Source organism: Myiozetetes cayanensis, unplaced genomic scaffold (genome assembly GCF_022539395.1).
Source record: "Myiozetetes cayanensis isolate MyiCay16 unplaced genomic scaffold, myiCay2020 scf3, whole genome shotgun sequence".
Lineage (NCBI taxonomy): Eukaryota > Metazoa > Chordata > Aves > Passeriformes > Tyrannidae > Myiozetetes > Myiozetetes cayanensis.
In genome coordinates, this window is record NW_026087521.1 from 52,377,535 (window position 1) to 52,403,610 (window position 26,076).

Sequence of the window (26,076 nt, forward strand, 5' to 3'; positions counted from 1 at the left end):
AATAGCCCTGCAGGGGTTTTTTTGAAGATACATTTACATTTTTTTAGTCAGATTAATTCCTGCATCTGACTCACCAGATCTTACAGGTACACGGATGGGTGTTTTGCATTTGTGTGCTTTAATGCACTCAAAGTGAGGCACAGGGCAGGGAGGAGCTGGAAGAGCTGCTGAAATGGTGGCGGCTGGTTTTGTGCCGATACTCACCAGTTTGAAGGGTGCATTTGTGTGTGTGACTTCAATAATGTGTTTTCTGGTTTTTTGCTGTGATGCTGCCGGTGCATTCAGTCCTGCTCATCTCAGGTGGATTATAGCTGAAACCCTCCTAGTCTTTCCAAATGTCTTGCAAACAGGTGGCCTAAACTGCTGCCTCTTTGGCCGTTTTTTTCAGGCTTCTAAAAGTTTGTATATTATGGAAATAAGGGGAAAAAAACCAAAAAACAAAAGAAAAAACTTACTTAGAACCAAGCACAGCAGCAGATGACAGCAAGGCTGGTTGCTGGCTGCGTGCTCCAGTGGTACAAGGCAAAGATGCTGCTGCTAGGGTGACTGGTCTAAACTCCATGACAAAAAAAAAGGGTTAACAGTGCATGGATTTCAAGGGGCTCTGTTTAGTTTTCTTTGGTTTTATTTTTTTTTTATTTTACTTTATTTTATTTTTGTTGTTGTTTTTTGTTTAATTTCTGTGTTCTGGCCACACCCAGGAGAACCGTCTGCTTTTGATTTCTCCCTTTACGGTTACATGGTAAATTTTCTTTCTCATTCTTCAGAGATGGAAACGTTCAAATACTATATATACATTTATTAATTTTTTTTCCACTGCTCATCATGTTGCTTGTTATTTATTGCAGAGTCTGAGGCCAGACTAAAAGGGTGGCAGTTACTCGGTCTCTTCAGGCCCTTTCAATAAACCTTTGGGTAAAAAGGGGTTAGTCTGGTACTGCAAATTAATGAGTAATCCTAAAAATGTTGTTGGAGTTTAGTGTTCACTGGGTTAAACTTATTTTCTGCATGGGAGAAGTTCCTGGCAATTGCTGATGGGGAGGAATTGTTGAAAATTTCAGCCTTGTTATCATAACAGCATTATTAAACCCAAGCTATTTGTATAATCTAAATTTTAGAAGCCCTAAGTCTTTTTTTTATCCAGGATCTTCCCTTCCTCTGGCTCCATACCTAGTACTATGGAGCAATCCAGTACCTGCTATAAAGCTAAGCTAGTAAATATTGGATACCTGCCATCTCTTCTTTTTTTCTTCCTCCTTTCTTTCTTTTTTTATTTTTCCAAGGTCAAGACAACCTTGAGGAGAGAATACTGAGAATTGTTTGTTTTATATGTATAGTTACAAATTAATCCCTATTCTTTACAGGTCATCTATGAGAAAGAATAAAAAATATATGTATGTGCTTTTTTCTCTCCCACCTCAAAAATATGTGTGTATATATATAATTGCTAGTTTTTAAACTTTGAAATAACAAAAATGTCAAACATGGCTCACCTGTTTTTTCTGAAGAAAATTTGAATGTGTAGGAGATGCATTAATATGACAAACTAAGAGGGCACAAATACTGATTCTGCCATAGTCAACTATGTAAAGCATTAATTCAGCATTGACATTAAATGGTTCTCGACAAAGAGAGTTGCACAAGCTAAGGACTGATCTGTCAATATGGTTAATTAGTTATGTTGTTCTGAATCAGATTAATTCTGGTTTAATTCACATTGTTAATTATATTCCTATAGTCTGCATGTGGGTTGTATGCTACCTTGAGTAAACTTAATAAAAGTACTGAAAATTCCTACTCAGTTTAAAGATAATTAATGCTAATGTAGTTTTTTAAAAACCCATACAGACTTCACTAATTGCAAGCAGATGTGAATTAAAATAGTCTTAGTTTAGTTCTAGCCTGCACAGATTAATGTCTAAAAAATTACCTTCCATCTGCACTCCAGCTTTCAGTTCACATCATCACTGAAGACATAAATTTCATTCAGTCTCCACAGGCTTGCCTAGAACAAACAGAAATTTTAATGTAAAAAGAGAAGAGGGAAATAGAGATTCGTGTTGCAGTCCTTACCTCCCCTCCTCCTCCAGCCTTTTAGAAGATGCTTTTTCCCCATTATACAGAACCAGAGTGAAAGGTGTTGCTCTATTTCTCAGGCTTGCCTTTCTCTGTAGGGGTTCTTTGAAGCAGACACAATACCCTATTCCTTCATAATCAGCTTTGCTATTACACCCCCTGCACCCCTTTGGTTCTCTGTGACATATTTGAGAGTTATATGCAGTTGGGCTGTTTTATTAGCCCCTGTGTCTTGTAGCTCTGATTTTAATTCATTTAAACAGAAATCTTCTATGCTGTTCTGAAAAAGGCATCAGTTTGATATTTTTATAGCTCCTTATTTATAGCTGGAGAAAATAAATTATCTGAAGCTGTAGATTATTGGGTTGGAGCCCAAAGGAGCACTCTTGTTGATCTCAACACTGCACTACTTAGCTAAGTTCTTTTATTACTGCTGTTGGAGATTTGGGAGAAGTTAAAAAACAAAAACCCCCAAAACAAAACCAAACCAAACAAAACCCCCCCAAAACAAAACCCCTCAAAACAAAAATAAAACAAAACAAACAAAAACCCCAAAACCAACCCTGCGTTTTACAAATGTGTGAGAGTTTTGTGCTGGAAACCTAGCTGTGGGTTGTAAAAGCCAGCTTGTTAAATGGCTTGGGCTGTTTAAGATTAGCATTGTAAAGAACTTTAAAAAGCACTTAAAGAATAATGGCTTGCTTGTGTCTCATTGCTAACAATGCTTAGAAATCAAGATGCTGTCTGTTTTTTGGGGCGTCCAGTCCATACATGTGGACCCCAGGGTGCATGGAGGAGGCCGAGTGGCTAGCATGCCATTTCCCTGACAGTCATAGCTGTAGATCCCTCTCATCACCTTGCTTTTCAGTGAACATTGTGAGTTTCCATTGCATCAAATGTAAGCTTTGTTTTTCTGCTCCTGAGGGTATTGAAGCTAGTGGAGATTAAACCAGTACATTAAATCAGTATTTGCTTTATTCCAAGCCACAGGAGCCAATTACTTCTGTTCTTAAGATACCCTAAAAGCAGAATGCAACAGCATTTTTTGTTTGTGTCTGCTCTCTGTAATGGCATGAAGAGTATCTCATCACAGTTGTCTGTATTAAGATGCCATTTGTTACTAGTTAAAATCCTAATTCATTTAGTCATGTTGGCTCTCTTTTAATGTCAGTGCATTCATCTCTGTGGAAGGAAGCATGATCTCTTACCCTGCCCTGCTACACGACTGCATGAGTTGGCAGCAGCATAAGCATGTAGGACAGGCGTGTTGTGTGTGCCTTCATGGATGCGGTAAACCTAAATTTGTCTAGCCAAAGCGACATTTTGGCAGTCCTTGAGCCTTTGTGGTTGTGCCAAGCAGGGCATGTCAATTTTTCTGAAGCTGCCTGGTCTAAATAGGCAGAGATCTGTTGCTATCCACAGCCCCAGAGGTTGCCATCTCAGAACAAAGCCAAGTAAGGTTGGTAGCAGGGTAGGAAGGAGGTAGCAGTGGGTCAGCAATGTCAGACAAATGCTGCCTTGACTGATGAATTGGTATTTAGGTGTTTAGATTTACAGTCAAGTCCAACACAGTACTCAGAGATGGGAAGATTTTGACACTACAGTACCCGATACTCTAAATCTTCATATTAAGTAATGTTTATATGATGGTGCCACCTAGAAGCCCTGCTTACTTTCAGGGTCCCATGTGCCATTAGGGAAGTTACAGGCTTAGGAGTAGACATGAGCTGTGCCCCGAAGAGCTTGCAAGGGATGCTTTACAAAGAACCCTTCCTCTCAACAGTGTTCTAAGGTAGGTAATTACTGTTGTCTCCATTTTACAGGTGGGAAAAGCAAGGTTCAGTGTGTGATTTGCCCAGAGCTTTGCAGACTTCCTGGTGCCAGGCATAACACAGATTGGCTACTTGCTCTTGTAGCAGTTTCTCAAGAGAACAAAGTGCTACTCAATGTCCTGTACTGTGTTGGGGTGGGTGGGGGTCCTGCAAAGCATGTATGTTCATTAGCTGAGGGGAGAGAAGCCCTTCTTGGGCTTGACCAGGTTGCCTATGTTGGAGCAGGGTTTAGTGTTTTTAAACAAAAAAAACCCAAACAAACCAAACCAAAATGAAAAATTGTCTCGAGTAACTTTGTACTTCTTTTTTGGTCTGGCCTCAATTGCTTTTATGTTTTCTTTTTTTTTTTTTTTTAATTACTCTTATTATTCTTATTATGATTACGGTTCCTTTTTTATTGAATTTAATTTCTTTCATTTATGAAACATGCATGAACCAACAATGTGACTAGGAGGTTATTGCTGAGTTGTGCTGATGTTGATTTCATACTGTGATATTTTTTCTCTATTTACCTAGAGATCAGTATTTCAATATATAACGATGTGCATGTTTTCCCCCCTTCTCCCGCTGCATGCAGGGATTCGGGTTCGTAACTTTCGAGAATAGTGCTGATGCAGACAGGGCCAGGGAGAAATTACACGGCACCGTGGTAGAGGGCCGTAAAATCGAGGTGCATGTCTTCAGTAATTCAATTTCTTCTTTATATTTATTCTTTTGATTTCTTTTTGTGTCTTGCCTCACTTATTTCACATTTGGATCCCAGTCTCGTGTGTGCGTGTGTGTTTGTGTCTGTGTCCTTCACCTCCCTGCACTGAAATATATAGAAGTTTACACCCTTTACAGAATATTTTTATTGTTGTTTTGGGTATTTTTTTTCTTTTCTTTATTCTTTTATTAAGTTTTATTCCCACCCACTCCAAATTTTTGCCCTTCTGCTGTCTTGATTTTTCCTTTGCTTCAGTTTGCGAGGCTCCGATTTCCTGTTACCAGGCCTGAACAAAACTAACTGAAAGAGTACTGTCCAATCTTCTAAGTCTGTGTCCAAAAAAGCAAGCAGGGGGCCAGCCAGTATCCTCTCTTTCCTCTGAGGCCAGTTCTCCTCCATGCAAGTGTGAGATGATGCCTGTGGTGGGGAGGGGTGGGGAGATATGGGGGCAGAAGCCCCGAGTGGGCTGTGCTGTACACACTGCTGGTTTCTTGACCTGCCCATGGTCAAAAGTAGGCTTGGTGAAAGCTAATCCTTAAAGCTTCTAGCTCTCGCCGCAGGGGAGGGAAGGGTTAATGTTGGCTGGCCAACATGGCCATATGTTGGGCATGCCTGGTGTTGACCAGTTTGGTGTTCCACTGTGTTGAAGGCTAACTGGCATCATCCCTCTCTCCCTCTTTCTTTAAAAAAAAAACAAACAAAAACAACACAACAAAAAAATCACAAACCAAAAAGTGCAAATATTGAAACAAAAAAAGCCGCCGTTTTTGAGTAAGATGTCTGCATATTTTGCCTTTTTTTTTTGTTTTGTTTTGTTTTTTTATTTCCCTTTCCGATGGTTTAGCGTTTAGGGCCCTTCACTTGACTCACTCTTTCCATGGTAACTATACACAATGCTGGCGATGGTACGAGTTGGCGGTAAGTGAAACAAAAGCGCTAGAGAAGAAGCTTTTTTCTTTTTCTTTTTTTTTTTTTTAAATTTTTCTTAAAATTACAAAAAAAATTAAGAAAGAAAAAATCCATCTGCCATCTCACATTAACACTACGAAATGTGATTTGACTTGTTGTCCCCACCCACCTCCTTCCCCCTTCTCCCCCTTTTATTTTCAATGCTGTTGAGTAATGCCGCCTGGACTTTGGATGTACATATTGTTTTGTAGCAGTCTGAGCTGTTTGATTACTGACTTCATGGTGATCTCCCCTTGCACATCTTACTCAGAGTTACTGAACTCCAGTTTGGCTGGTTTTTATTAATGCACCCATTTCCTCTTCTCTCTCTCCCGCCCCTTCTTTCTGCTGCTCTTTCTATCTGAGACCTGTTTGTAGCTGTTACTGTTTGTTTTCTCTCTTTTTCTTTCTCCCCCCTCCCCAGTTTATTTCTTTACTAAGTGAAACGCAGCTGTTGGTCTCTTTGCTGACTGGTGGTTTCTGATTGGTTCTGGCAATTTTTCCTTTAAGTGCTTGTGTTGCACTTTGCTGTAGCAGCTGATTTCAGGCACTCGCTCCATCTAAATGATTGTTTGTGAGACCCTATCCCCTCACTCCTCCCCTCCCCACCCTCTGAATCAATTGTGGTGTTTTTTTTTCCTTTTTTTTTATCTGTGTGTATTTAACTGCATGCTCTCAGTCTCATCATTGTTGTTTCCCATTTTCTCTTTTTAAATGTGTAATGTTTCTATTGTTTTGGGGCTGAAACAAGAGTAAAATGTAGCTCCAGACTCCCCACCCTGTGTACACTCGCCATCCATATGTCTCAAGGGCCTGAGGCAGCTTTTATTTTTGTATCCACTTTTTTTCTTCTTCACCCTGGCCTCAATTCCCATTTGGCATGGGTTTTGGTAAATTATTGATGATACATAAAGACTTCACCCTCCTTGCAAGAACTTTGAGGCTGTCTGACGTGGGGCTGCAGTAACTTGGCTTCCAAACTAGTCCATCTTTTCTTTATCAGCACCATCTCTGTGGTAGCACCCCACTTGCTTGAGCAATCAAACTGCTTGGAACTATACAGAGCTCTGCAAAGAGGGTGGAGGGCACAATAAAACCAAAAAAAGACCCAGGTCTGCTGCTATGTATTTCTTCTTTTTGCTCTCTGAGATATGTGACAAGAAAGAAACAATCTGGAAAAAGATTTTAAAATGATGGGGAGGAAATCAGTGAATAGAGATTGTCCAAACAGTTGGTGGTGTTCCAGAGACCAGCTCAAGCCTTGGGAGTTCAAATCTAAAGCTGATGGACTCGAGGCTACCTTTTTCTATCCAAAAGCGTGCCTGCTGGAGACCTGCTGGGCTCCAGTTCCAGCGGTGAGCTTGAGAAACGAGTCAGTTTGTGAGTCACCTGGTTCAGTTCCCCTGCCCTGGGCTGCAGAAATTATTGCTGCCTATTGAACAGAACCTGGACAAAACATCGATTTTGCCCTTTTGATCACTGAGCTGTAAATAATCCTGTGCCAAAGGATGGCAGGGCGGTGGAGAATCTGCACTTTACTCTCGTTGGCCTTTTGTTTAATGCATAATTTTAAAATGCCACATTTAGCCGTAACTTTTATAATTAAATGGCAACTGTTAAAAGTAATTTAAAGATTGCATTAATGTAAAATTAGATGTTTAATTTTTTTTGCTCAGAGAAGTATAGTGTGTATGTGTGTGTGTGTGTGTGGTGTCTGAGTTTTCCACCATTTTCCCTAACCTCGTCTGCTTCCTTCCCTCTCCTCCCCCTCCCCTTTCTTACTTTTAGGTTAACAACGCCACTGCACGAGTGATGACCAATAAGAAGATGGTCACACCTTACGCAAATGGTAAGAGAGACTGTTTGTACTAATGATGAGCTGAAACATTTGAAGGAAGACGAAAGGGAAAAGTCATGACCTCTCCTCAGGACCAAAAGAAACCAACAAAACCCCACAAGCCTGAATTTATTCTTCAGTATAACCTGAAAGTTTTTGTGGAGAAATACCATTTTGCAGATGGAGAAGTGGGGACAGAGAGAAGTAGGGACATGCCTGACGTGGCCAAGCTGAGTAAAGATGCAAAAGAGTGATGAGTTGCCTGCCCTACTACTGCAAGCTGATGCTGTACAGTGGGGTGTGCAGTGCTCCTGTGTCTCATTGCCATCACACAGATACCTAAATATGAATGCAGAAGCATAACTTAAGATGCGTAATTAGCTATATCTCAGTTTAGGTTCTGTCTGTAAAAGTACAGCTGTCCCCAAGCAACCAGGGAAACAGAGGCTTTGCACTGCTTGTTTGCTCTCTTTTTGTTACTGATTTTGCTTGTGTTCAGTAATTTTCTAAGTGGACCTAAATAGAGAAAGGCCAAGTTGTTTGGGTAATGAAGAATCCTGTTTCATCGGGATATCTTGGTGGTTCTCCGTAGAGTAATTTTATTGCATGGGCATATATAGCATAAAAAGTCATTCTCCCAGCAGAACTGAATGCTGCTTTGATAAAGATTTTGAATCTGACTCTTTATCCTGAAACAGGCAGAAAAAGACAGGCAGAAAAGTCCTTTTTGGTCTGAAAATGTTCCCAAACAGCTTCAGCAAGGCAGGAAACTGTGTACAGGTAGTTGCTAGCATGAGAACCTTTCTTGGTTATAACATAAGACTCCTAAGTCAGAAGATAAAAATCTTACATGTGCCTTTGCTGCTGACTTGTTGAGTGGCTCCTGGCAAATAAATCTTATTTTGAGTGCAGATCTGGGGAAACAGGGCCAGGCAAAAGGGCTGGGATTCTGAGTTTCAGTACATGAAAGGATTTTGTAGCAGAAGGCAATGCAACCATGTTATATTGTCCTGAAAACAAGGGCATAAAATGTCATGTGTGTGACTGCTTGGTAACAAAACTTGGTGTACTTGTGAAACTGATAACAGGCAAGAATATTTTGCTTTTCTAGCCAGCAGTTTAAAGCCAGCTTCAAAGCTATGCAAAGGTATTTAGTGTCAGGCCAGGCTTAGGACATACTGACAAGTGGGTGTACAGCTATTACTAAATTTGAGAGTAGATTCCCAGTCCTCTTGTTGCAGCAACTGGAGTATTTTGCCATCAAGGTGGGCAGTGCAGCAGAAGCCTGCCTATTCTTATAGAGGGAGCTTACACTGCATCTCTCATTGATAATCTGCTGGCAGATGAAGGGGTAGTGTTGATGGGCTGCAGTTTACAAAGTTTGGTTTCTAGAGTGGTTTGAAGTGTTAAAGTTCAGTAAGTACACCAGAGCTCCAAGACAGAGGCAGGGTAATTATTTGTTTAAATAATAAAGCTTGTGTGATTCCTAGCTGAACAGTGAGATCTTTCCTGATAGGAATGCTTTGTGGAAGCTAATCAGATTATGTTGTTAGCTTTACACTCCTTCTCTCCCCTATTGGAGAGATGGAGGGGAAAAGCACAGATAGGTTTCTAGATCTGACTGGAAATATGTCCCTCCTCATACTCATAGTTCTTTAAGCCCTATTCTCTTGTAGGCAGTCATCTTATGCTGATGATTTGCAGTTCTTGCCAGTTATCCAGATTATATTAAAATCAGTTCTCTGTGAAGGCTTTCACCTGAAAAGCAGCACAAAGAAGACAGGAAATACTAAAATAACAGAGAGAAGAAAATGTGAGATGAATAGAATGAGAATTGGCTTTATGAACCTAAGTTGTGTAATGCAGTTAATGAGGAGGTTCAGACACTGTTACTCTTCACCAGTCCTCTAGCAAACAAGGCAGAAGGGTGTTTTGAGAATTCAAGGCTGTAGGTTGACTTGCCTGAGATGACAGTCTGGGCCAGTGTCTTTAGAGAGGGCTTGGATCTGCAGTGTTCCCGGGAAAGCAGGGAGGAGTTGGCAGCAAGGTTCAGCAGGGAATGCCAGGTCGCACGGTGCTCATGGCGAATATGCGTATAAGGCAGTTGGCATTCCCTCAGCAGTGCCTCTGCCGTGCTGCGGGTCAGCTGATGTTTTGCTGTTCCCTCTGATACAGTGACCTGTACCTAGAACTTGACATTAGAAAAAGGCAGTTGGCCTCCATCTACACCAAGGAGGATGAGGCGAAGCAGAAATTGGAAAGAGCTATGCATGTGAAGCTGGGGCGCATGCAAGAGACCATTCCCCTTACCTATGCTGCCCGTTCCTTCTCTTGGTGTAGATTTTGGCATTCACTGCAGTCTTTGTTGTTTCAGGTTGGAAGTTGAGTCCTGTGGTTGGAGCGGTGTACGGCCCTGAGTTATATGCAGGTAGAGCTTAAGTAGACACTTCCACTTCTGCCATTTAACTGCAGTGGTGTTTGTTTATGTTCTTAATCTGCCGTTTCTTTATAACCTTTTTATGGTTTTGTTTTTCTTTTCTTTTTTTTTATTCTTTTAAAAATTAAAATAGCGTCCAGCTTTCAAGCAGATGTCTCGCTGGGCAATGACGCTGCAGTGCCCCTCTCAGGAAGGGGGGGTATTAACACTTACATTCCTTTAATCAGTAAGTAACCCCCGTTGACCCCTGTATTGTTACTGTGCTTGAGTTAACAATGACCTGTTACCCTTCTTCTCTCCAGTCTGTATAATATATACTTTAAAGGATGGGTCTTGCTGAGAATGAGTTTAGCTTGAGCCAAAGTATACTCTGCAGTTGCTGTAACTTGTTCATCTGCAATGTGTTGCTGTATTGCTGAATGGATCTTTCTGAACAACAAGGAAGCTGCAGAACAAGGGGAGGCTGTGTCTGAGCAATAGGCCATTCCCTTGCCCCCCCCCCGCTTTAGAAATCCAAGAAACCAAACAGACAAATCCCTAAAGTACATATTATACAAGCTGCTAAACTGCGAGTCTGCAGGGCCCCTAGTGGCATGCACCTGGACGCACGTTGGGTTGGGTTTGGTTTCTGCCCTGGGACTCGTTTCCCTCTTGGTATCTGTTTATTACGTATTTGCAGATGCCTCTGAGGTTTTACGTCATTTCATCACGAGCCAGTTTACTCCGGTTTAAAGCGTAGTAATGTAGGCGTCACTATATGTGGTGCCACTTACTGGTCACACTTGTTAAATGAAGGTGGGCTCTCAGTAAACTGGCACTTTATGGGAAATTTCTGCTGCTATTATATGGGCTATCTTGTCTTTCAGGCTTTAAAATGAACATACAGAGGATTGGGTGGCAAAGAGTGGGAGGGGAAAGGAGGGAAGAGACTGATGTAAGTTGGTTGACTTTAAGGGCCTCTTGACCAATTATTTTAAAGAGCCTCTGCAGTTTTGGAAGAACCGTGTGCTGTATTGATAGTAACTCCCTGCGCTTCTCAGACTCTAACCAGACTGCATGGCGGTGTCAGAAGGTGGGGGGATCTGAACCCTGTTTGGGGTGGGTAAGGCATGCCAAAACATTAACCTCTTGCATGCCAAACCTCTCTGCAACCCTTCTCCCCCAAAGGGCCATGGTGTAGAAGGAAGTATGTATGGGATGCTTGCTGGGTTATAAGCATGTCCCTCTGCAGGATTGATGCAAAACGTCCCACTGCTGTGGAGCTATTGTGTCACTGTGTTTGAAGCAGGTGGTTGTTCTCTGGGAAAGAGCTCAGATCCTTTTCACCTTCCTCTTTGTCTCTCTTTACAGTTCCAGGCTTCCCCTATCCAACTGCAGCCACCACAGCAGCCGCATTTCGGGGCGCCCATCTGAGGGGCCGAGGAAGGACAGTGTATGGGGCAGTCCGGGCGGTACCTCCCACGGCCATCCCTGCCTACCCAGGGTAAGCACAGGTCACAGGAGCAGAGTGCTCTGCACAACTGTGTCAAATAGCTAATCGGTTAACAAAAAAACCCTAAAATTGTCTGGATGGTGAGAGTCAAGATATTGCTAGTGCCAGAGCATTCTGCACATGATGGAATCCAGTGGGGGCAAATCTAAATTTTTCTGTGTTGAGTTTTTGATTGAAACAATTTTCAGTACTTGCGACAGCTTAAAGCGCTGATGAATTCCTTCTCATAATTTCTCAATTTGTCTATGGGGTATTTGTCATCCATTGACCCAATATGTTATAGTGCTGCTGAGAAGGACACAAAGAGAGAAGATCTAAAATTCCTGAAAAGGTTCTGCTCTTTGCACTCCATTTGCATTTTCATATCCCAGGTTGAGGAATATTATCCATTACCTTCATGCCTCACCATCTGGCAGTAGGACACAGAAGAGCCAGTTACCCACAATGGATTTGCTTTCTTTGTTGGAGACGGTTTAAAAAGGTTTAAAACAAAGATTAATCAAGTCCATTAATTTAAAGCTGGGAGTGTTTGGGATGTAGGGAAAATAAAAGTGCAATGAAGCAGCAGTGAATGCATGGCCTTAGCATTCTTTGCCCTCAGACTTTTCACTAGTAATGCAGTGGAATAGATGCTGTTACAAAAGAATATTCTGCTATTTAAAAGTACAGGGAACTAGGTCTGTATGTGAGTTTTGTTTGGGGGTTTTTGTTGGTTTGTGTAAACGTGATAGAATGACAGATAAATCAGCAAATCCCTTCCAAACTGTCTTTTTTTTTCTGTTCTGATTTTGAGGATGCTTTATTCATATTGTCTCTGGAGTTTTACTTGCCATATTTTCCAGGCAATGTTCTCAGAAAGAACAGGAGTAGGAATGAATCCTCCAAGACCGAGAAGTGGACTGGCCCTTTTTTTTTCTTTAGACTAGGCCCAAAAGGGAAGAAAATAAATCACAAATCTTTTATTAAAAAGGAAGGTGGAATCCACACACAACAGGGAGCTGACCTGATAAATTTACAATACCTTCTATACCAGATTAAGTGGTGAGAGCTTCTGTGACCCTTTCTTTTTAGAGTCCAGTCTGATATTTAAAGTAGAACTCGAGGAAGCAAGCTGCAGCGGTCACGTATCTGCCCGATTTGCCAGAGAGCAAAGTTAGACAATGTTTGTATTTAATTCGCCAGAAGACTTTAAATGAAACCTCCCGTCTGAATGTTGGTCTTCTGAGCAGTTGTTTCTTCTGGGTATTCAGATCCACCTCTTTCTGCTACCATTTCTAGTTCACGTTATCCTCTAACCATAACCTCTGAGCTGCAATTGTCTGCTGCTCTGAAATTGACCCAGTCAAGTTTTATTAGGAAGTGCTCCACAGCTAAGCAGAGAAGCAAAGTTGAGCTAAGTGCTGCCGTCTAGCAGAATATGAAATATTTGCACCAGGGAGAGGAAATGTGCTCTTCATCCCTGGGAGTAATGGCTAAGCTTTCCTAGCAAGAGGCCGTCATGAGTGGGGCACTGGGAGGGCTTGTCTTTAATATAAATCCAGCCTGAGTCCCTGTAAAAGGTTTATTTCCATTTGGAATATGGGCCAGGCTCCACTGATTAGCCCTTCCAATTATTGTCTCGTGTCTGTATTTACTTACATTCCATCGAGTTTTTTTGACCGTGCTGGCTGATTCCATATCTTCAGGGGCAGGACACTATGTAGTAAATATTTACAAGGGCAGCAGTAAGCAAGGCAGGTTCAAAGATGGCCCAGGACTGTCCCCAGTCCAAGCACTGGGGTGTAATTAACTGCTGGTGTTTTTTGTCATCATAGTCTGAGTCTCCAAAAGATAATTTGTAGACCAAATTTGATTCCTAGTAGAGTAATACAAAATGTGCTATTCAGTTCCATGTTGCAGTAGCCTGGACAGCCACTGCTCCATATGGGCACTGTTGAACTCCATGGGGTCAGGGACAGGCACATGTTCCTGATACCTTGCCCTGCCTCAGTTAGTTTCTTCCTGGCCAGTGGAAAGATGACACTATAAGATCAGTCAGCAACACATGAGCGACCAAGACATAGTAATGTGGAAGAAGGCAGTAAAGTAAGCTGCAGGTTAACTCAAACCTGGTGGAAGGAATTGGTTTTCACAAACCTCAATGGTGTCTAAATTACAAAACTGAATGGTATCACTGCATTTGAGAGCTTAGCAGAATTTAAAGAAATACAGAATATAGATTAATAAAAGCTCATTGGTATTGCCATACTGGATCAGACCTGAGGGCCATTCAGGTTAGAGTAAGTTTTGACAGTGTCAAGTGCTAGACCAGAGGAAGGTGCAAGAAATCATGGCTCTTAATGATTTAATATTTATTTCAAGAACTCAAACTAAGAATTACCAGTGTGTATGTGGAATTTCCATATTTATGTATGGCCATGGATGTTTATCCAGGGAAGGCTATTCATACCTCAGAAAGCAGTTGCTTAGACTGTTGGAGATGGTGTTAGATAGTCACCTGAGTCTGACTTCAAATACAAATGTCACCTTCAGTTTATAACTGAGATACCACTCAGTAGAAATAAGGAGACCTCTGATATATAGCATAAATAAAAACTGTACTGGAATATTGCCCCTGATTTGTAGCAACCATGCTTTTTAAATGAGCATGCTGACAGATTACACTTAAGACCAAAACCTGTAAGAATTTAGACAGTGTGAGAAAAACTTACCTACTGTAAAACTCTCAGATCTAAATAAACTTGATAAATTTTATTTCTCAAATGGTAGGTTAGTCTCTGACTTGTTCGTGGTCATTAAGTACCTATATGAAGAGTGGACTTGCCTTTAGTAAAGAGTAATTTAGTCTGGGAGTGTAAATACATAGAGGATTCACAGGTTCAAAGCCATAGCAGATAAAAGACTAGATACAAGGCAGCAGGGAGCTTTGGGGGTTTGGAGTGGTTTTTTTGGTTCATTTTACAACACAGTTAACTGTTGGGACACCTAAATGATATGCTGGCTGCTTCATAAAACCAGCATAATTCTTTTTCCCGTGGATGTGTTGTAGCTCAGTTAGTTTGTTTTTTGCAGATGACACAGATTTAATGGGCTGCTGGATTGCTTTATGCTTCTGGTCAGGCTACATTACCAGAATGGCCTCCGTGGTTCTCAAATGTTGGAATTTTCTCAGTTTTTGTGAGCATTAAAAATCACAAATATGGATATTCTAGCATATAAATAAACCTTGCTAAATTTCAGCCCTGGGAGTTGATGTCAGTCGAGTCCTAACCAAGGGAGAGACGGAGCATGCACGTGTGCTTGGTTATTTTGATCCAGGAAGTCTTACTCTTACCTGTTATTAGTGTTCCTTGCAGTTTTCTCTGGAGAGCTGATGCTAGCATTTCTTGCTGACAGAAACAGTGGCCTGATCCAATGTGGTAATGCTTATATTCATCCAACTGACTGTGTTCGGAATAACTGTTAAAACTGCTAACCTGTTCATAAACCAAGTCACTTCCTCTGTCATGCGTTTGCCTTTCCTGCAGGAGCAGGTGGAGTATCACTGCTAAAACACTCCTGGTCCTAGATAGAGAACCCAGCAATGTAAGTCACTGCCCCAGGAGCCAAATTCTTTGTTATGTGGTTGTAAAAATTTAGCTTCAACAAACATGATCTTATGGCCTGCTTCTCCCTGCTGAAGTGGCTCCCCTCTTCTTCTAACAAGGGTCTCTATCTTCATACCTGCTCCCAAGCGCTCTTGGAGACTACAGTAACTTTGTCCATTGGGAATGGAGTGTACTTTTCCTGGGGAAGACAGCAAGACTAAATTATTCAAGCAGTAGCTAACACGGCAAGATTTATTTTATTTTATTTTATTTTTTAGTAATAGCATGCAGAATTTTGGCAAGATCTGCTGGGCTTTTTTTGCGTGTGTGTGCCTTACAGTAGGTGGGTGTCTGAGGGTGGCAGGCTCTTGGCAGCATTTCACATTTCATCTGATGAGTAAAAAATAATAGTCAAAAGAATAGCTAGTGTTCCGTACCTTCTTTTTCCGTAATGCTATGGGTAAGTCATACACATCAGATCCATGAACATCACAGGTGGTGGGGCTAATGCTTTTTAAAGCCTTGAGCAAGTTTGTGCGGAGCTATTCAGAGGACAAAGCAGGAGGAAATTCCCCAGTATGTGAAGCACACGCTGAACTCAAATGGGTGGGGGGCATACCCTCTCTTCCTTCCTCATCCTTCCCCAACCCCTGTCCCCAGAGCAAGCTGCATAGTCTTAAGCTAGCAAATGCTCTGGTAAGAGCAGCTGTTTGGGAACCCCAGGTTCTGTTTAACAGTTTTCCTGCTTGAAGTTCTGAGAGAAAGAAAACTATGGCTTAAAGCAGAAAAAGCACCATCCCATGGAAACCCTTCCAGTTGCTTCTCTCTGCTATGGAATAGGTCGTTACTACCAGGGACTCCCACTGCACCTTTCAATTCTCGGACCTTGGACCAGTCACCTAACCTTTTTAGCTCATTATCTCTGCTTGTGAAAGCAATGCATTGTGGGTATTTTTGGTTTTTTCTTTTCAATTACATTTCTCTGTGTTTACTTTGATCAGAATTGATTGACTTGTTTTCCTGAGGTGTTGCATCGGTTCTTTAAGATGCTGAATAATAATACTTTGCATGCTTGTGTGATCAGCCAAATCTTATCGCATGTCTAATGTGCAGGGTAAAAGCAGGTGATGTATGGATGTCAGAAACAAAGTCATGCAGTCCTGTGAAGCCTGAAATATGTAATCAGGCACAAGTCTCTGAACCACACTTCCTGACATAGGTGATTCCAGCCCCTGTGGGATGCCTTCTGAGGGGCTCCTCAATTTCACAAACCCACTTCATGAAGCCAACGTTTCCACGTGTTTAGGGGGTAACTAAAATCATTCCAGGAGAATAACCAAGAGTGGAGGTTTCTAAACCCTTGTTTCTCTTCTTCAGGACATCAGATCTTTTTGAGTCTATATTTATTGTACAAGATGGTGGTTCCCCTCCCTCTCTCCTTCGCATACTGTCTCCCCCTCTGCCCGCCCCTTCCCCCTTTGCATGCCATGGAAGATGACTTGGAGCCGTCTAGCGTGCGTGCGCACACACATTCTCTTGCTGATTTGCTCCTGCCAAAAGCCCAGGTTGTGGATTCATACATCACCTGCCTGTGTAAAACGCATGTGCATGCTGCCGTCCTCAATAACCGGAATGTGTTTTCTGTTCTTTTGTTTTTTGTTTTTTTGTTTTTTTGTTTTTGTGTGGATTTTCTGCAGTGTGGTTTACCAGGACGGATTTTACGGTGCTGACCTCTATGTAAGTACACACACCGGAGCCTTCTCGTCCCCAACCCCTGACAAGCCAGCCTTTTTTTGTTTTGTTTTCTTTTTCTTTTGGTTTGTTTGTTTGGTTTGGTTTGTTTTTTTAAATATCATTTACTTTAATTTTCTTCTTCCTTGTGGATATATATATTTATATATTTAGGAATGCAAGCATGCTTCTCTGTCACTGCGCTTGCCCCTGGGTGCAAGACCTAAGCCTTTGGGTTTCCTGATCATTGCCAGGGTCAGTTCACTGGGTGTCCTGTCCCCCACACGCACACTGGTACTAATCAGCCTGAGAGACGACTAGCAAATTAAAATTTCTCTCAACACTTCTCTCATAATTTGGATATAAAAATAACAGGACTGGTTTAGCCTCAGACCTTCCCTTTCCTTCTCCCCTTCCACCCTCCCCCTTTCTCTTCCCTCTTGGGGCCCTTTCAGGTTTGATTTGTGCAGCCCACACTAAACTGAACAAGCTGTATGTTTAAAAATGTTCATGTGCCACTGGGATGTGGAGATTATCCCTTTGGGAAAGACACTGGGGCTGATTAAAAATGGAGACTGAGATGCTAGAGTGAAAACTGACATCTCATTTTGCTAGTAGAAATGGTACCTAAATAGGCTAGATTCTCTCACCTCTTTGGGGAATTGTAGAGTACAAATATGTGGAGATGTTCGGTTACAAGAGTCAGCAGCCTCCTCCTGCCTGGGAATTAGCTGTGATACCATGGGAGACTTTGTCATGTCATTGCCTTTGTCCTACCCAGCCAATCTGTATTGCAAATCTCCAGGGCATCTGTGTTTACCTAGGTGGGTTGTGGATGGAGGTATTCAAACTGGCCAGTGAGAAAAGTGGGAGAGGGAGAGCTGTTGCAGAGCAGGAATATGCCTTTCAAAGCAAAAATGTTCAGGTTCACTACTGCCATTGCATCTTGTGGCCTGCCTAGCTCTAGCGGAGTTCCCTTTTGTGATATTGTAGGTCATAGCTCTTTGGAGCTGGGGAAGTTTTGTATTGGGTAGTGGCACGGTTGTCAGCATGAATTTCACATCCCCATTCCTTGGAAGGTGCTATTCCTGACATTTATAAGGAGGATCTTGGCGTTAGACTCAGGATAATGGATGGAACTAGCTTTTGGATTTTGTTGGCTTATGTAGAGGATCAAGTCGTGTAAAGGTGCTTTTCCCAGCCCAGGTACACCAGTTGGAAAATGTGCTCTCTGAGCATGGAGATACTGGGTGCATTTCTTCATTCTTACGTGTACTATTGTGTGTGCAGTCTTTTAAAAATTGATCTACCTAGTCAAGTGTTTCTTTATTAAACTGTGTCAAGGACAACAAAAGATTCTGGATATTCCTGCTTCACGCCTAAAACACTGGCTTTACACAACATTGACTTTGCTACAGCGAGTAAACAAGCAAATGAGTGATGCTTAGTGCCTCTTCCCTCAATGTGGTGTATAAGTCTGCCATGTTGAAAGGAAAGACTGGCCAGGGTTACTCCCTGCTTCTTTTGAGAAAGCTCCTTCAGAGCTTCTCTTGCAGGTGGGGAGAGAGGCTTATTTAGCATGTTTTAAGGACAGAGACTTCAGTAATGAAGAATACCTTTAATGACTTGGTGCTGCAGTGCACTACCATCAGGTAACACAAAACCAAGCCCCCAGGTCAAGTTAGAACCATTAGGTGGACTTCTGATGACTGCTGTTGGTGGCTATGGTCTGTCAGAAAGTGGGATGATAGAAGAGGGGACTCCATCAGGGTAGATGGTGTTGCTTTTTCCTGTGTTATTGCTGCTCAAAGCCCTCCAGTGGAGCTCAGGAAAAAGTCGTCACAATCCAAACTTGAAGCTGCCTTTCCAAATAATGTCTTTGTCACAGGTGGAACGATTGCAGTGTCCCTGTGCCCCACTGAGTTGTGCTTTTCACTGCAGTGCTTCCATCCCTCTGGTTGGTGTGATAGGCGTGTCCGGATTCTGGAAGGGATGACAGAGAATACTTCAGTTAGGACTAGGGGGAAGTTAAATTCAAGTTTTCTTAGGATGTCTGAGCCCATAGGGTTGTGTGAAGGAAAGGTAGAAAAAGGAGCTAAGCTGGCAGGGAGTGGTTAGTCATAGGCAAGATGAAAAGGGAAGTGTCCCAAGTTTGGGCTGCTTTTTCTGCATATATGCTATGCACCGATTTCTCATTTTCCTCCTCCTCCTTTTCCTCACTCCTTTTTTCTTTCCTGGGGCAACCATCCTGCTAGCCATTTCTTCTGTGAAGAAGGCATTCCATCTGTTGTTGGATGCGTCCCATTCTGGCAAGACACCTGAATTGATAAAACAACCTGCCCCAGGATGCAGAGGGCTTCATTTCGGATCATAAGAAAGGTTATCTTTCTTCTACAATGGGGTCAATCTGGGTGGGGGGGGGGAAAACCCAAACAAAACCCACCCATGCGAAGACCGCTCCTGCCTGTGAAAAGCGTGCTTGCATCCACTGGAAAGAAAAGGCTGGTGAGCCCCGCTGCGGGCTGTTTGTATGATTGTTTCTTTCCACAGCTGTGTTTTTTTGAACTGCTCTTCCTGTGTTCTGTTATAGAATAGTCTTACAGGAACCAATCATTAGCGCTAAAATACCTCAGGTAGGAGTGCCAGTGTGACCTGCCAACCAATCAGATTGTGGATTGCAGTGGAAAAAACTGAATTATACTAACCATTCCAGCACCACATTAGAGATGGGAACAGAGGCTTTTTTAGGGCAGCGCAGACTCACGTGTGATCCAAGCCCCCGCTGTAGCAGGGTGGCGTGTGTCCAGATTTCATACTGAGTGGCATTTCATTCAAAATAAAAAAGCCTAAACCAAAACAACAAAAACTAAAAAAACCCAACAAAACATAAATTCAACGGAAGGGTTAACAAGGTCATGCTTGTCCCATTACCATGTTAGAAGCACCTGCTGCAATGGACACTGTTGTCCTGTCACCTCTTTTAATTCATTCATGCTCATTCCTGGTGCACATATGCCACCCTTCTAATACAGAAATACCAGAAGGGGTTCTAGCCCTTTCTGCTTCTTAAATTGTGTTATATGGCAGTTTGGGGGTGGAGAAGACACATTTGAGAGATGACAAGTAAAAGATCCTAAGATTGGGCTCTCTGCCTAAACCTGGCAGGTAGTCAAACGTACCTAACTGGTACCATGAGTTACACATTTCTCCAGGGTTATGTGTGTGCTTGTGCCTTAGGGGTATTAAGGCTCTTTGAAGTAAAGAGAGCCAGCAACATACTTTGTGTGCCTGTCTAAGGCAGGGAGGGAAAAAAAAGGGGGAGGCTTATACCATAGGATACACTGGCATAGTAAGCTGTAGTGTTGGATTTCCTCCCACTCTCTTGATCGCCTAATATGGACCTGAAGAGTGGAAGAGAAGATGGACTTATTTTGAGCTGAATTGCATTGTGGTCATTTATTTACATTAACGTGCTCAGTAATTGGAATGCTGCTTTAGTTGGGATTGCAGCTTCCCATGTACGTTGTTCTTCCATGTTTGTATTATTTCAGAGAATATAAGACAGTACTGAAAAAGCTGTCATCTAACATTAAAGAAGGAATTTAAAATAAAATATTGCTTTGTTGATGAGCCAAGTACAGAACATTGCAGAAGAGTAATTTTTAATTGGGGCTTTTGTGAATACCTGACTAATACAGGCAGTTGAGGTCTGTAGGCTCAAGTGCTACATGGGGAAAGGGTTCAGCATAGCCCCATCAACACTGGCCAAATAGCCAGAGAAAGAGAACTTGAATTACTGTGAGCAACATTTAGGCTTGTGTTCCTCTCACATGTTCCCCAGACAATCCAAAAGCCTGTATAATCTTGATTTACACAGTCCTTTTGGTTGTTACTGCCCAGTAAAAATGCATAAGCCTTCTCATTAGTTCCTGTTTCCTTGTGGAGGCAGTGATTAAACTGTCCCAATGATAGAAAGGTATCTGACTTAACATCTTCACAAGCAGTTCAGACACACTCGTCTCTTCTGAGATGAGGCTAAAGATTTAAGAAAACTGAACCTAGATGGGTAACCTGTCCCTGTGGAATCAGATAAATGGAGTGGGAGTTTGCATGGCTATCCTGGGTTTCAGGTACTATGTCACTCAGTGGTGTCTTCTGTTGCAGTTTGGCTGTGTGACACTGGAGGAATGTTATGAAACTAGCAAGGGCCTTTTTTTTTTTTTTTTTTTTAATAATTAATTTTTTCACTGGAAAAAAATGATTGTTCCTCTTTGTTGTAGATGCTCTACTCTGTTGTGGTTTATATTTACTGGAGCAGCTGAAGCAAGTGGCACCAGAAATCACCAGGGGTTTTAGGACTGTGCAGCTGAGATTACAGATGAGCTCTGCATATTAATTAAAAGTTCTGTGTGAACAGGAATAGCAGGAGAAAATATCTGGTGCATTGGACAAACTGAGCAGGGCTTTAGATGCATTTATAGAATTATGTAGGTGGGCACTGGGTTATGGAGAACAGGAGCATCAGCTGGGTAAGGCAACCTGTACAGTGTCTGCTTTGCTCTGTACAGGCCCCAGAGCTTGGTGTAAGGATTTACGAAATAATGAATAATAGTTGCAATAGTTCCTCCTATTTTCTTTGCCCTGTTTTGGGGTATTTGGACCTGCTGGTCATGCTAAATAAATACATCCCCGTGTCAGAAATCTCCCAGCTGTCCACACTCATTGCTCCTATGACAGAAATGCACCATGGCCATTATAATCCCCATTTTTGGTTTTATTTGAAGTACACATAAGTAGACTTTGCAGATCGCTTTGAACTGAGCAGGTCTGCCTGTACGTGTGTACCTCTATCCTGAGATTTTTTTGTTTTTTCCTTTTTTAAATAACCAGTAGCTTCAATTTTGCATCAGTGCATGGTTAAAAAGCAATACACGTCAGCTATTTCTTAACTTCATTTCTCCAATGAATTATTTCTCCTGTTTGTTTGTTTTTTTTTTTTCTTTTTGTTTGTTGTGCAGTTGACTGAAGAAATGTTAACATCCCGCTCTAAATCTCTCAGTGGAGTCTCTGTTCCCTTCTCTGATATAACAGATGGGTTATTGCTTGTTATAATTATTAACATTGTGGTGTGGGACAGGGTTAGGGTGGGAGCCATTCTGGGGGGCGAGGGCGTGAGGCTGGGGGAGTCGTTAAGGTTGGAATGTTAACTCCAGTGGTGACTGACTGTTTCCGTAATAGCAGGTTGTTGTGGCTGCACGCTCTAGTACTTGAGGCTGTGTACTTCACTGAGCTTGTGGTAGAGCCTAGGGCGAACTGCTGTCCCAAGAGAATGCTGGGATGGATAGAACTAGCCAATATGAGTCTGAACGTGGTGACTTTGCTGGTTGTTCTAGCTCCAGATGTCAGCATGCTTAGTTTTTAATTTTGATTAATAAATGTTACGCCATTCCCCCTCCCACACCTGATTCCAACCCTTCTTTTCTTCTTCTTTTTTTTTTCTTTTTTCTTTTTTTTTGTTTTGGTTTGTTTTGGTTTGGTTTTGTTTTGTTTTCCTTTATGAGAGACGTGAGTTAAAAGATAATTACATGATAAGCCTTTTTGGTTTCAAACTGCATCTTGCTGTCATGCTCAGAGTATGTGCCAGGCACATTTGAAGTGGCTTCTGATCAGAAATGTGACTGGCAAGTGTGGGGCAGAGTGGGAATCAGGGTGCATGCTGAAGCCAGCTGCCCTGCAGAGGGTAGTGCCAGGAGAAAATGCCTCCTGTGCTGTGCCCAAATTACAGATCAAGGGTTCAGGAAGCTGATAAACCTAAGGGAATACCACAGTAAGAAATTTGGTGAGGTTGATGAAGGTTTGGTTTGGACTAAGGCTGCACCTCATTCCAGTTGCCTCCATCACGTTTTGGAGGTGGAAAAAGTGGTGCAGTGATACCACGGCAAAGCCAAGCTAAGCCTCCCCAAACCATCAGTCCACAACGCAGAGTTTGAAACAGCCAGGTGAGATTAAAAGGGCAAAACTGTAACGTGACACATCTTCCAGGCCACGTGGTGATGTTTCACAAGTGTAGATCTGGGTTGCTTTTTCTTCTGCTAACTAGAAAATTGAAGAGGCTGCAAGTCCCTCTCCTCTGGAGTAGGAAGGGTTCTGCAAACATGTTTTTGATAGCATGTTAGCCTCCATGGGGCTAACGCAGGCCCCACAAAAGCAATCAAAATTAGTTTAAAATCACTACTTCTAATTTAAAAGCTACCTAGCCTCAAATTGAGCACTGCTAAGCAAACACAGTTCTGTGGAGAGCTGATCCTGTACTCTCAGTTACATATGTGCAAAGGATATATAGGGAAGAAGTGGTAGAGCTTTGTTGAGCTGATTCTGGAGGTGAAGAGCATAACTCTGCCTTCTGCTCCTTCAAACTCTGAAATGTCATTTGGAAGAAGAAAAAAAAAAAACAAAAAGAAAAAAAAAAGAAACTATCTGGAATTTTTCTGATTTCTTTTTTTAATGGCTCATTGTGTTTCAAGTAAGTCAAAGGCACGGTTCATTTACCATGCCCCCCGTTCCCTGCAAGTTAACAAAAATATGTTCAGAAGTGTACAGTAAGGAAAGACCTAACCAGGGCTTCAGAGCCCCCTTTGCTTCTTGCTGTGCCACCTTTGCCCCTGGTCTGAAAGCTGGCTGGCCTTGACCCTTCAGTACTGCAGGGTGTGCAGAGCCTGAGCCAAGCCTTGCTCTGCCCCAAGAGCTCCTTGTGGGAGTTCCAGGAGAAGACTCACAGGTCTTTCTCTGAGTCAGGATTCATGTTTTGCCAACACAGCTGTAAGCACATTTTTAGTAACTACCTCTACTCAGTGTAAGCCCCTTTGCTGCAGAAATGCAGCAGTAGTACAGACTGCTCTGGAATAATTTCCCTTGACCTTTGTCCTCTCTCCATGGAGGGGAGGGTAAGAACTGTCTGATTGGCTTCCTTGTCAGTTTACTTGTTGACAGCCCTGAACCCAGTAGGGACTGTCTTCTCTGACCATCTTTTCCTGACTGCTCTTTGGCTTGTCTGGCTGTTGATACTTTTGCACATGTGGACCAAATTAAAATCTGGTCTTTTGGGTTTTCCAGGCTTAAAAAAAGAGCTAGAGGGGTAAAAAATAAATAAATAAATGCAGGAATTTCTCTGAATGGACCCCTTTCTAAAACACTTCACAGAAAGTGTCCACCTCTAATTTCCCCAACTTAAGAGGAAGGGACCATAAAAAGTACGTTTACATGCAAGATTTCAGGTCTCTTCTGATTTTCAGTTCCTCCATGCCAAATTGCATTTTCTGCAGGGTTATAACCATGCTCAGTCTTCTTTAGTGTGTTTTTTCTGCTAAACGGGGTAGTGGAAGAGCCTCCCTTGTTGCTCTAAGGAAAGGAATATACATGAGTTAATGGGTGATGCTTGCGATAGACAAGACATGGGAGCTGATGCAGTTTGAAACACTTCCTCTCCTTGTGATATGTGTGACTTTTATTTAAATTTTATTTTTTTATGCTCTGCATGGGTGGACAGGTATCTGTAAAGTCAGTTCTCTTCTCTCCTGCAGGGTGGATACGCAGCCTACAGATATGCACAGCCTGCTACTGCAACAGCAGCCACGGCCGCTGCAGCCGCTGCAGCAGCTTACAGCGATGGGTATGTAAGGGACAGGTGTCCATGGGGGCTAGCTTGCTGTGCTCAGGGATTCAAGGAGCATCGATCCATTACAGAACTTCTACTTCTTTCCCCCATTTTTTGGTCTTTCTTGCACTAGCATGCTCACACATGCATGGACAACCCAACACGAAAGACCTGAATGCACGGTTTGTCTCTGCTCCTGGACAGTATTGCCCTCCGGTGTACGTGAGCTGGCACAAATCCTGGCCTCTTCCCTATCCCTGTGATTCTCTGCACGAAGGAGGCAGTGCGGTTATAGCCTCAGAGTCAGAGATCTGGCTTTCCTTGCTCTGTGACTCTGGACCCATTGCTTAATCACTGGGTGTGTTTCTCTCCCTTTCCATAAAGTAAAAATGACTCAACTCACGCAGTGCTCTAGGATGCTGTAACGTGCAGCTCTGAATAGATACAAAGGATTGTCATCATCAGAGTGCTTGCCTTAAGATTTTTCATCTCCTGTGCAGTGAGGCCGTGTTTTAATCCTAGCACATGGAGAGACCATTAGAGTTTATACTCTTTTCATTATGGAGAATCCCTCACTGCTTTCCATGTAGCAGCTGTTACCGTGCCAGTAGCACTAGCGCCAGCAGTCACTCTCCTCCCAAATTGCATCACATGAGATAAGGGATATACTAGATGTCATTTCAAAGGTGTTGACCTCTTCCCTACAGGTCAAGCTCATGGCTTCTACCATATCCCTCCATGCAGGCCGTTCTCCTGCCCATCTCATACCGATGCATGCCCTTAGGTTCTCTTCACAGAGAGGCTGCCTGCGTGCCTGTCTGTGCATGTGTGCATACATGAGTGTGGAAGGGCATGCTGCTGCTTCCATTACCTGTGGTCAGACAGCTATTTCTCTGCCCCTCCCAAGTGACTTTTTTTTTTTTTCTTTTTATATCTTTTCTCCCTCTCTTCAGTTATGGCAGGGTGTACACAGCAGATCCTTACCATGCCCTTGCCCCTGCCGCTAGCTACGGAGTTGGCGCTGTGGTAAGTGGGATTTTCTTTCTTGCGCTGTCTCTCGTTTCCAGTGTGGGGAGCACCTGTTCACTGGGTACGAGGCAATGAAACTTCACCCAGAAAGACTTTTTTGTTGAGAGAGGAGGTCCTTTTGTCGAGGGAGTAGTACCCAGCTGCGGTGCTGGGTTCCCAGTTGTTCTGCATTCATATGTATGTGTGCACTAGGAAAGGAACTAGGTTGTAGGAGGCCAGTTATTATGTGGTCTTGCACATCAACTGGTACGATGAAAAATGAAAATTAAAACTGACCAGAAATGCCAGTAGCCAGAACACTGTTGATGAATCTGTAGAACTGCATCGAGGTGATATACAGAGCAAAAATCAGCAATAGTTGGATATTGAAGACACCCTTTCTTGCCATTTTCAGTTGTAGGAAGCAAGGGAATAAGTTGTTCTTGTGACATCTTGCAGCAAGGCTGCTTTACTTGGTTCCCTCTTCCGCAGAGTGAAAGGATGTGATGTCCTGCCTGCCAGCAGTAGTTACACAAGGGCAGGAATGAGGTATGCCGGCATCAGAGAGGAGTGGAGCAGCTTGCTGAAAACACATGCTTGCCCATCTGCTGGCCAGCGCAGTATCTAAGTTGTTGCAGAGGCTGGAATACAAATGTGTTCAGAGAAAAAGACACCTAAAAATAGATAACTGCAGTGTAGCACCTCTGTTTCAGCCTCAGCTCATCATGTGGATTCTCTTTAGGGTCAGTGAGGGAAAAGCAGGTGATT

The 26,076-nt window shown here is 42.6% G+C and overlaps 1 protein-coding gene across 21 annotated transcripts in view; it reads left to right on the top strand.

Moving 5' to 3' along the window:
- The window catches only part of RBFOX2 (RNA binding fox-1 homolog 2), a 173,910-nt gene that overhangs the window by 141,092 nt on the left and 6,742 nt on the right, over positions 1-26,076 (top strand). For 5 of the 21 annotated variants that reach the window (XM_050325385.1, XM_050325384.1, XM_050325393.1 and 2 more), the window contains 9 exons: positions 4,486-4,578; positions 7,351-7,411; positions 9,774-9,827; positions 9,970-10,062; positions 11,187-11,319; positions 16,613-16,652; positions 21,665-21,741; positions 24,227-24,315; positions 25,254-25,326. In XM_050325385.1, coding sequence (XP_050181342.1) covers positions 4,486-4,578; positions 7,351-7,411; positions 9,774-9,827; positions 9,970-10,062; positions 11,187-11,319; positions 16,613-16,652; positions 21,665-21,741; positions 24,227-24,315; positions 25,254-25,326 — 713 coding nt within the window. Of the gene's footprint in view, positions 1-4,485; positions 4,579-7,350; positions 7,412-9,773; positions 9,828-9,969; positions 10,063-10,702; positions 10,771-11,186; positions 11,320-16,612; positions 16,653-18,901; positions 19,026-19,236; positions 19,280-21,664; positions 21,746-24,226; positions 24,316-25,253; positions 25,327-26,076 lie in introns of those variants that run through there. The other 16 variants (XM_050325390.1, XM_050325389.1, XM_050325398.1 and 13 more) reach the window with 14 other exon arrangements.